The sequence below is a fragment of the Sinocyclocheilus grahami genome, unplaced genomic scaffold (assembly GCF_001515645.1).
Source record: "Sinocyclocheilus grahami isolate Dianchi unplaced genomic scaffold, SAMN03320097.WGS_v1.1 scaffold813.1, whole genome shotgun sequence".
Classification (NCBI taxonomy): domain Eukaryota; kingdom Metazoa; phylum Chordata; class Actinopteri; order Cypriniformes; family Cyprinidae; genus Sinocyclocheilus; species Sinocyclocheilus grahami.
In genome coordinates this window covers 275450-287401 of record NW_015505992.1, presented here as the reverse complement: position 1 = coordinate 287401, position 11952 = coordinate 275450, and the positions used below count along the sequence as shown (strand labels likewise).

General features: G+C 37.1%; 1 protein-coding gene across 1 annotated transcript in view; it reads right to left on the bottom strand.

Annotated features, from left to right (window-relative positions):
- The window catches only part of LOC107562223 (protein unc-80 homolog), a 50866-nt gene that overhangs the window by 22888 nt on the left and 16026 nt on the right, over positions 1-11952 (bottom strand). Inside the window, exons 21-28 of the mRNA XM_016246829.1 lie at positions 11533-11639; positions 10267-10414; positions 9635-9807; positions 7708-7920; positions 7449-7584; positions 7208-7341; positions 4967-5147; positions 4683-4882 (exon numbers count right to left, since the gene is read on the bottom strand). Of these exons, the coding sequence (XP_016102315.1) occupies positions 4683-4882; positions 4967-5147; positions 7208-7341; positions 7449-7584; positions 7708-7920; positions 9635-9807; positions 10267-10414; positions 11533-11639 (1292 nt within the window). The remainder of the gene's footprint in view (positions 1-4682; positions 4883-4966; positions 5148-7207; positions 7342-7448; positions 7585-7707; positions 7921-9634; positions 9808-10266; positions 10415-11532; positions 11640-11952) is intronic.

Sequence of the window (11952 nt, the reverse complement as noted above, 5' to 3'; positions counted from 1 at the left end):
CGCCCCTCCGGGGGGGGGGGGGGGGGGGGTAATGTCAGATTATTGTCTGTTTTGGTTTAGCTGAATACTGTTAAATTTAAAAGCAGGAGTGTCAAACTTAGTTCCTGGATGTCCAAAGCCCTGCAGTTTAGCCAAAGCCACTAGAAAGCAAGCCTGCAACCATTAGCCGAAAAAGTGTAACGGCTAAAGCTAATGCTTCCGGTCTGTCAATACGTGGGAAAGGAGACCAGAGACCGTTTTTTTTTTAATGAATGTCAATGGAGGAGAGGCTTCACTACGCTAAATAGACAGCTTTTTAGAGGAAACAGCTTATCATTTAATGAATCGAGAGCCTATCTGCTAATCTTCAACATGTTTTACACTAAACAAAACTTTTGGATTGACCTACTTTTAGAGTTTACCATGAAAAAAAATGCCGTTTTATAAGATGAGTCACTGACTTTTTGTGACAGGTGGGATTCAGCTTACAGCACTTCTCATTCACTCCTATGGTATCCATAAACGACAATTGAGTGTCGCACAACTCTGACTGAAATTCAATGACATCAAGGCTGTAATGTGATTGGTTATTTAGGGACAAGTGATCCAAGTTAGCTATTACGCTTTTTCCAATAGTAAGAATACAGACCCTCTCATCTCCTTATAGTAAGACTAGGGTTGGGTATCGTTTGAATTGGATCAATTCCGATTCTGATTCCAATTCTGCTTATCGATTCTGATGTGATTAAATAAAGATATCAAACATTTATCCTGTGTCTCTTTTTTGCAAACCATTTATTGGAACTGAATACCATGAACAAAAATCAACAGGCTACATAAAACCTGGACTCTTTAAGAGCTGTTTGTGTGCAAAATAGAACTGCATGATTCTGGATAAATTTAGTTTTTTCCCCCCAATGGAAGTTGTGGTCCTCTCATGATTCTGAAGAAAAAACATTAGACAACTAAACAAAATCACATGTAATTTATAAATTAATGATTAAATGACTCACTCAAGATGTACTTGTTTCATTACTGGATGAATCAGCATTTTTGAACAAATCTCTTGCATGATTCAAAGACAAATTCATTTTAACAGCCCATGATACTGTGTGGCTGAAAAGACTGTGAAGCTGTTTCATTCATGACAGACAGCTGCTCTCTTTAGGTCAACGGCAGTGTGAACGCAAATTTAAATGTTTAAATCACACTGATGTGATCGTACTGTGCACGGATGAACCAAGTGATCACAACATTGATTGCAAATGTCAAAGGTTGAGGAATGAAACAGACGAATCATTGTAACTTAGAAATAGAATCACATTGGTGTTTGAATCGTGTCTTCGATCTTTAACAATCTATTAAATTAAAGTGCTTTGTTATGTTGGTGGTGACACCTCTCTTGCAACATGTTTAGCTATCACAGATATTATACTTAGCTTTTTTGGCTTCTGATCGCAAATATAGCCAAACTTTGGCGCGCTTAGATTAGTGAGCAAGGTCCTGGCAGATCACTAGGTCCGGTCCTCACAGATGAAGAAAAAAAAAGCGCATAGGAATCGATAGGCAGAATCTAAATTTTAATTTGACAACAAGTATCCGATTCCTGACCTTAAGTATCCGATTCTGGAATCGGAATCGATTTTCGATTCCCAACCCTAAGACAATCTCTGGTTTAGCTATAACCCAAATTAAACACACCTGATCCAGCTAATCAGACACCCCTGATTTAAAACATTTGTCGTGGAGTGAGGGGAACTAAAATAGCATATGGCCTAGCTTTGTTTATAGTGTTGTAGGGATTTCTTAATACCACAAACCACAGGACTGTGATATGCCACTGAATCGACTCATCATGAGGCTTCGGATTAATCTAATCAAGAGATACCACAGAGATCTTTTGTATGAGGACTACAACATATAGAAACCACGTTGTCTTGTGACCACCAATGAATGTAACTATTATATCTAAACAGGAAAAGGACAGAAATTTAATCACGCCCTTGGGCCTGCAAGCAGGGGATATACAGCGTGACGCCACATGACCCATTGAACATCTGCTTCCTGCCCTTTTTGAAACCCTTACGTTTCTTTTGTCACAGACAAAGAAACAGAACGTACACAGACAATTCATAAGACAATCAGTGAAAATCATTGAAAGTATCGGAGCAATATATTCACAAATAATATGTTTATGTCTGATGATGTGTGATGTGTTTCCTGTAATCGGTGCAAGTTTAACCAATGTGTATAAACACCTTTTAGTAATTAAGATTATTAATGTGGATGCAAACTATCTGATACTGAGTTTGAATGAAAGCTTGTTTTATTTGCCGACCATTGGTGTTAGTGAAAATTTTAGATTCTGTATCATTTTCCGGTGATGATATGTTTATAAGAAGTTTTTAAAACCTGCAGAAGTACGCCCCACAGGAGCATGTGACTTGTGCATGCAAAAAAAGGAACCACACAGGGCGTGGCTAAACCCCGTACCCACCATCTGATTGGACAACGACCTGTGGGCTGGACAAAAGTCAGCCTGCTTAAAAATGGACACCAAGTCTTACGCACTCGCTCGCTCTCTCTCTCTCAAGACCTTTGGCTTTCACCTTGGTGAGCGTGACAAAGCGCTCCCATGCCGTAACTTCGCACAAGCGAGACTCCAGAACTCAAACACTTCAGTTGACACTTCGCGATCTTCAAAGAACTTAAAGCCTTGCAAACAGAGACTTTTCAGCAGAACTGCTCAAGCCTCTACATCGTCAAGAAAGCAACCAATCCAACAAGGGCTTCCCCAGAAGGACGTCATCCAAACATCATTCCGGCGCCAGATCAACAGCCAATCAGCCACGGAATCCCCTCCAGTAGCCACGAGGAACAACTCAGCTTTCAGCAAACGCAAGTTCAAACAAAATCTTCTATCTGCTGAACTGACGCTGGTGAATTGAGTTAAGCAGTACACTTAAGACAAACCTCTGCTTTGTGAATTCTCTCAGGCTGAATTTAAAGCACTCGTGGAAACGAGTGTTAGAACCAAGAAAACTTCATGCAACTCCGTTAACTCATTTCCTTGAATCTTTGTGTGTATGTGTGTGTGTGTATGTGTATGTTGTAGCTTAGTTTTAATGTAATCTAGAATAGCCAATAAAATTCATGTTTCATTTATAAAGAATCATTGTCTGGTGTCGTATAATTTTAAAGTCAAACCCTTACCAAAGATCACGTTACCTCTCTAAGAGCTTACAAATGATCAAAGAACGTATTAGCCCGTGGCCAGGGAAATACGAATATTCAAATGGTTAAAATATACTGAGGTCAACTATCTTATTTGTAAGTCGCTTTGGATAAAAGCGTCTGCTAAATGACTAAGAGTAAGTAAAGTAAGTCAATGGCTCGCTGGACGACCGTTGATTTAAAGTGTAAACTAGCAAATTGGAATTCAGTTTTAATCAGGTGGACCTCGATTTTCCAGATGCGAGTCCTTTCAAAACCTGAGCTAGAAATAAAATTAATGATAATAATCCCTTATCAAGAATTAATGAGTTAAATTCCTTACAGTGTTTATAATGTTTGTAAATATCTCGCTTTATTTACCGGTATTTCTGAATGTAATAACAAAATGCGACTTTTACGAACTTATCTGCTTTTTTTTCTCAAAAACTAAATTTTATTTTATATATGTAGCAGAACCTATTTTTAACCATGCAGCAAATATTTTAAAATATTTTGGAAAATTACTTAAAAATACTTAAATGACTTTTTAAACCGTTTAACTGATTGTATTAATCTGTCAAAATTCTTACTATCGGTTAATGGTTAACTGGTTAATGAGCATCCCTAATTGAAAACAGACTGGTTGAAAAGCTTGGTATAGGCCTATTATTTAAAAAATGTGAGAAACAACTGCCTATTCAGAATTTATACAGTGTAAAAAATATTGTTGCAATTACAACTTAAAATATTTGCGTTAAAATAACTTTCTCGGATTTAACTTGAAGTAGTCTATTCAAGTTGTCACTTCACATTTTAAGTTGACTAAACGTAACATTTTAAGGCAGCATGACCACTTTAAGTTGAAACCACATTTTCTTTACAGTGTACAGAATGCAATTTGACTTTTTGGATCATCAGAACAAAATGAATAATATGTGTACAAAATGAATACATTTTAACTTGCAACGTTACTAAAGGAACATCAATTTCTGTTTTGGGCCATGTCGAACACTGACTTTAGAACTATATCTTTATCGTTATCTTTATAGTTATTGTCCTTGGTGTGAACAGGCCTTTACTTTTGACAAGTTAGAATTTCTAAGACACATTCAATGAAAGAACTGCAAAACAGCCATCCAGTTTGAATTTAAAAAACACCTTTCATATTTTCATTCATAAACGTTTATGACACTTTGTCATCTTAGCTTCACAGACTGACCATTAAGTTATAATATGCACGGATATGCATTTATCCTTGTGTTTGTTGGGTCAGCCTAACAAATATTTTTCTCTACCATTCAGTAAGGTTTATTATTCATGCCATTTTTTTTCCCATTATGCATGTATTTCCAAATAAGGTTTGGAAGCTTTGGCCAGCTCCCTAATTATTACATTTACAAATTTAACATTAAAGCCCTCAGATACATGAGGTCAAGCTAAAATAAATTTATATAGATCAGGAGAAGGATTGTTTGACCTATATCAGTGACAGTATCTCTACTCTGGGAGAGCAGCCGTTCCGATTCTGCATCATTCTCTGACTCAGAGTCCTGTCTGGACGTCTTAGTGCTTTTCAGACTCCCTGCTCGGCGGATAGAAGACAAAGAGCCTCCTTTCTTTACTCGAAAACTCCTTGCTCCTTTAATCTGTAGTAAACGAGAGCCACCAATACGGATCTTCCTAATTGGAGCTGGGGAAAAGAGATGAGACAAAATGATAAATCAGACTTCAGCCTTGATCAAACATGTAGACAATTATTCCTCTTCCATTTTACCCAGTGGCTCTTGTGATGATTTCTTTTCCTCACAGCCAGTGTCAGACTTGAGGGTGTGGCTGCTGCTATTCAGAGAATCGTGCCCATCCTCATCATCCAGGATTCCTGCAAAGCTAATCTTCCTCTCATAGCGGTGACGGCCTAGCTCAGGGTCCAGACGTAAACGACAGCTCTCTAAATCCTATTGAAGCCAAAAGAAAAGCCTGTTATATGTATTCTTTTTCTGTGCAATTTCAGATCCGCTTGCCCTTCAATCATTAGTCAAACAGGCTGAATATACACCAGGGCTATATGCTATATGCTAAGAGCTGAATTGAACTGAATCAAGATATTTAAATTCGAGAAATGTTTAATTCTGAATTCTGCCATACACACACTTAATGAAAGATATATGGAATGTTTTTTATAAAGATATGAATTTATCAAATCTCTCTGAATTGTTAATCATAAAGGCACGCACGACATGTGGAATTTAAAAAAATAATAATTTAATTAAATTAATTTATTTATTTAACATAAATTTTTAGATAACATTTATTTTTATTTCAGTTTTAGTTTTTATTTCAGTTTAGTTTTTATTTATTTTCAGTTATTTTACTGCTTCAACTCAAACTTTTAGTTTAAGTTAGTAAGTTAATAGTTTTAGTTTTAGTTAAAGGGGTCATATAATGTGATTTAAATTAGGAAACAGATAGCATGGTGTATGATTAACAACTAAATCCAATGCATGGCAGTTTTCTTGCATGAAAATTAACATGGTTACATGCAGTCTGCTTAAGTGCCAATTAAGTGCTGTTCTGCACATCAAGAAATGTGCACATTAAAATGTGTGAGAAAAAGTATTTTAACACTTAAAAAATACATGCATCTCCTCTTAAGAAGCCAAAATGAAAATGTAGCCATTATTTGGTCACCTTCAGGTCATTCCAAACTATAGTATATTAAAGGGGTCATATGATGCGATTTCAATTTTTCCTTTCTCTTTGGAGTGTTACAAGTTCTTGGTGCATAAAGAAGATCTGTAAAGTTGCTAAGACTAAAGTCTCAAATCCAAAGAGATATTCTTTATAAAATTTAAGAGTCAGCCATGCCTACCTAAAACGGCTCGTTCTAACATGCCCCCACATGTCTACGTCACGATGTGGGAAGATTTGCATAACGCCACCCAAATGTTCACGCAAAGAAAGAAGGTGTAACTTTTATTCTCGCTGTAGTATTGTTGTTGCCGCTGCCGCCATGTTGTGAAGGCACTGTGACATCAACTTCGCGCTGTGGATCGCCGGATCGGCTTTCACCGTGGACGAAGTGGAGTCCAGCCCGGGGTCGTCACATGTGGTTGCCGCAAGCCCGCTGGCCGCTCCTTTACCGAATCCGCCGGCCGCGCCGTTCTCAAGCCTGCCGGCCGTTCCTCACTCTAGCCCGCTGGCCTCCGCTCACTCAAGCCCACCATGTGTGACGCTGTGTGTTTCGTTGTGAAAGCGAAACTACTTTGTTTGGTCTTCCAAAAGAGGACACGACTAGAAATCAGTGGTTAAGTTGTATTTACAACACTGTTCCAGAACAGTTCAACCCAAATATTCAGATGTGTGCAGCGCATTTTATGGAGGACTGTTTCCTGATCCTGGTAGAGTAGACTACAATGCCGGCTGTTCTGACTCACAGACTGTAAGTTAGTTTTCATATTTAAAGAATTTGCCACTGATGATTCAAAGGCGAGTTTTAAGCAGTGCAGAGTAGCGCTTGTTTGTTGTTTCTCCGATCACAAATGCAGACATTGTTTTGTTTACGTGGCGCAATGCAATGCAATGTGTAAAAAGACAGTATAAGTCATTATAATCCGTAATTATGTCCCCACTGGATGCAACAAATGCCTCATTTATGATGAGTTTGAATGTTTTTGTCTTGTCGCTCCGGCCGGGACACAGCATTACAGTATGGTAAGGGGCGTAACATCTCCGTCACACGCTTGAGGTATTCGGCCAATCACAACGCACTGGATAGCTGGCCAATCACAGCACACCTCGCTTTTCAGACCGATAAGCTTTGTAAAACCGACGTGTTTCAGAAAGGTGGGGCATAGAGGAGAAACAATAATGTACAGTATGTGGAAAATAATGTGTTTTTTGAACCTTAAACCACATAAACACATTTCATTACACCAAATACACATCATATGACCCCTTTAATAATAATAACTCTGATGAGTGATTTTGGTCTGAGGGAGACAATACCAAAACTGACCACAAGGGGCTCTGTCCTGGGTCTGGGGAGACAGGGAAAGGTCTCTCGCAGGAAAGTGGTGATCTCCAGAAGCAGCTGACAAGCAGCCATCTTCAGAGCAAAAGGACATCCACACTTCGTGGGGTTGACTGTGTCTGTTTAAAGAATCATAAAAAAATATCAACTAAATGCTCAACTATTATATTGGATTTGAAGTGTCCATTGTCTTTGTTTCATCTGAATTCATAATTTCCACTCTTACTGTCATCCAGATAATCTTCTTCCTCATCCTCCTTTTTTGCTCGCCTCTTGCTTTCTTCATCATAGATAAAACCCAAGATGTTGGCTGGACTCTCACTGTCTGAGTGGCAAATTTCACTCAGCCGAGTGCCTATTGCCTTTTTGAGGATACAAATATTAGATGCAGGCAAATACCACAAACGAATTTCTCAAAAATTACATAAGAATGTTTTCTGCAGTAGAGACTACATTTGAATATCTGTCAGTATAATGTGACTCACATCTCCCCACTGGTAAAAGTGTTTGGCTGCGTTCCACTGGAGCTTTGTGTTTCTTTTGTTTCCTGCTACAGGCGATCGACCTCTGGACAGTCCTCTCTTAGTGATGTTCACATGGTGACCTTTCATCCACTCTGGCCAGTTACCACGGTTACAGCGATGCACAAAACGAGCACACTCCAGGAAAAGTGAGGCCCTTGCCACAACGGGCGCTTCCTGGTGAAGACATTTAGCAAAACTAACAAGACAGTATTCGGTTCCTTATTTTTTTCTGAAAATAAAGACCCATTTTTGACCTTGATTTAAAGATGCACTCAGTAATCATTTGCTAATTTAAAAAAGCAATACACATAAAGAAATTAATAGCACTTTTGAGAAATATAATTTTAAAATGATGTAAACTCTAGACATATCAATGGTCTATAATAGTAATAATAATAATGCGGCCAAGTCAAAATGTATCTATTAGGATACAGCTAGAAAAAAAAGTATAAAAATGAAAACACTCAAATTTTAAATATTATTAAATGCACTATATTATTTTAACATTATATTTTTACTTAACATGTCAATGATGTCTTCATTGACAGACTTTAATGGATGTCTGAATAAATCCCCTAATTTTGTCAAATAATAATTAAATTTCGCTCTGAACCTTTAGAGTCCACTTTCTCGACAGAGGATTAATGGCAGCCAACAACATTTAACATATTATATCGCAGCCATGGTTTGATGTTGACATAATGATTATCATTAGTATATTATCAATAGAAAGCTGAGTTTCTGATAGTGCACTTTCCCTTTAAGGAATAAATAAATAAATACACACGTAAAAACAAGCAAACCAGAAGAGTCAGAGACAACAACATTAATATGTCTGCAAGGACCCGCAGCTCCCATGCCACAGATTGAGAATAAATCAATCGCAGAGTGCGAACATGGATGGCGACAGCTAATACACCACAAAATACTTCTATCCAAGACAAATCTGCAGCAGGGAAAGAACTGAGAGCAGACAGGTTCAACATACCAGTGCAAACAACAACATCTGGTGAAAATGTATTAAGACTGAATCTAAGAATGCCCAATTTATAGATGTGTGTAGTATGAGATGAGAAAAACATACACAAAACCAAAACAAAAGAAAAACAGCTTCAGTAGCAGCAGTAAAAAACTTCATAGATCCACGTCTATAGGTATCAGTATTAAGTCCTAATACAAATTTTGAAAAGAACTGAGAGCAGACAGGTTCAACATACCAGTGCAAACAACAACATCTGGTGAAAATGTATTAAGACTGAATCTAAGAATGCCCAATTTATAGATGTGTGTAGTATGAGATGAGAAAAACATACACAAAACCAAAACAAAAGAAAAACAGCTTCAGTAGCAGCAGTAAAAAAAAAAAAAACTTCATAGATCCACGTCTATAGGTATCAGTATTAAGTCCTAATACAAATTTTGAAAAGATAAATAAATAAACATAATAAATGCACCTTAAGGGCTGGTATACACTACGCAACTTTGAAATTATGAACACATTTTAAAACACTAGGCATCATACACTTGCTGCTCATATCATCACACAATCTGGGCATCATAGACTAAACAACTGAAGATTACACGCAATTAGACTTTCAAGATATTCTGAACTAATGCAGAAACATGTGCACCCTTACTAGGATCTGTGATAAATTAAAACATGCGTTGTAAAATTTACTAAAATATCAAATATGTTTGATATCCTCTGACTGGGTGGAATCAAAGTCTGAAGCTAAAAAAAAAGTGCAGACACAAATGAGGGCAAAACTCGTGTAGTGTATTCCAGCCTTTAATACCAATTATCTTGATATTTTATCTGTCCAGTCTAGATATGTTTCAAGAGTAATGTGAAACCATTTTATATACAAGTAGAAGAAATAGAACTGACCAGGTCCAGCGCTGCTGCTAAAATGGAAGCATCTGGTATAGTTCCTGGCTCACAGCAGTTCAACAGGAACTGAAATCTCTTCATGCCCTGTCTGATCGCACCTAGATTCACAATGTTCTTATTCTTCATGGCCTCCTGACTGGCAGCCAAGCGCTCCTGGAATCCATGGCAACCTTGTCAGGGCACAGAATGATGTCAGTGAAAGGAGTGTAGAACCTCTGCATGAACAGCTGGTGAAATATGCATCTGGTGATATCGAATGAACATGCATGTCTGTTTTTTTGCCAATAGTCTAAAACAACAAGAATACTCAAGATCGGCAAATCAAACTATGTCTATGACTTCTGAAATCCTTCAAATAAATATCTAATAACTATTAACTTGGAGAGCTGAAGGTTCATGACAACTGTGACAAAGCTGTGACGGGTCATGGTGCCAGGTCATAGGTCAGAGAACCACAATTCCTCTTCCAGCGGATGGCTCTGACAAAGATGAACAAACACACAGAGAGCTGGTATGGAAGATGGTAGAGGAGTGTACCAGAAGCACAAGACACGTCAAGTACGGGCACACGCACAAGCAAACAGAGCGAATTGTGTACGGGGGTGGGGGAAGGCACCCCAGGATTCTACCATCTTTCTCTTCTGTGTGGTGAACCTTGGAAGGGTTCCTCCGACCAGACCGCCATTTACCGAGCCGCTTGAAGAAATTCTCCTCTTCCTCTCGCCCATATTCAATAGCGCTTCCCTCTGACAGCTTCACGGCGCTGGTGAACTTGACCTGAGATGTACAGAAAAGGCTCGAATCAAGGACTTCCTCTCTAATAACTCTACAGCAATGACTGATTGTCTGTCATGAAAGTTCAGCTGTATTCCCAAGAAAGAAATTAGGTGAGGCAGAAAAATGATTGCACTAATGATCACAGTAACATTGACATAGTTTCTGGTGGGACCTGAGGAATATAGGGCCCCCCCCCCCCCCTTGTGTGTGCATATTAATGAAGTATTATTATTAATTATTAATTTTACTTTGCTTTGTGTGTACCTGTGTTTATAGTTTCATTTACTATAGTTAACTAAAATGAAAACCTTAAGAAACATATTTCTTAGAAATAAAATGAATGTTAAATAAATAAAAAAAACTAATATTTTTATTTCAGCTGGTTGTCAAGGAAACATTTTGCATTTTAATTTAGTTTAACTTGATCTATTAAATAACTAAGACTGAAATAAAAATAAAAATGTACATAAACATATTAGAAAACAAACAAACAAACAAAAGCTACTAAAATGACAAAAAAGAACATCAGAAAAAAATACTAATAGGATACTAATAGGATGGAAAATATATAAAATATAAACTAATTCAAAATATGAATAACAAGTATAATAGTCTATATAATAATCTATTGTTTTAAAGCAATTCATACATACAATGACTGGAATAAACATCTATTATGAGCATGTTTTTGATTTCTTTTTTAAGTTTTATTTACATTTTTGAGGGGCATAAAATTAAAACAATCAAGGCAGTGTTATTTTAGTATCATTGATATTCTATATCTTTGATACATATATTATATCAATGAAATACTATAGTTTTTGTTAAAATTTTTAATTAGATTAATTGTAATTTCTGTTTATTTAGAGAGAGAAAGTATAGTCACATGTATTCAATGTCAAGGAAAGTATGTGATTACTGTTTACTTGATGGGAACACCACATGACAATAGAGTCATTAAACTTGAAAATGAAAATCAATATCAAACCAACATGGATAATATTACAATTATAAGAACTTTGCAGATGCGTTCTAAACTAGATTTTTTTATTATCATGGGCACTCTTAACCATTTATCCTAACCTTACTACTCAGTAAATGCAGAGATTTGCCCTTACCTTGGAGCTCTGTCTGATAAAGGACAGTCTGTCCACTGAGCTGATGTCCAGCAGGTCCTCCACCCCATCAGCCAGACCAGATAGAGAGGAACGTTTCAGCCAGTTTCCTGTTCCACAAGTAAAATGGTTATATGAAATAATGTTAGTGTAGCACTCTGGTAACTCTGAGACCTATTCAGGTTTGCACTCTGGTACCCTTTAAATGGAAGTGCAAACAAGCCAAAAGGAATGAAAGAGGGAAGATTTCATGCTGGTGCTCCGGCTCATACAGCATAAACACAAAAATGGACAAATAAAACATACACACTCACATTACATAAAAGTATAAAAAAATACATAAATAAATAAACCTTTGAATGCATTTTTTTCTTCCATTATGACACTGTATGGTGAGGCTGCATAACTAAAACACAACACACA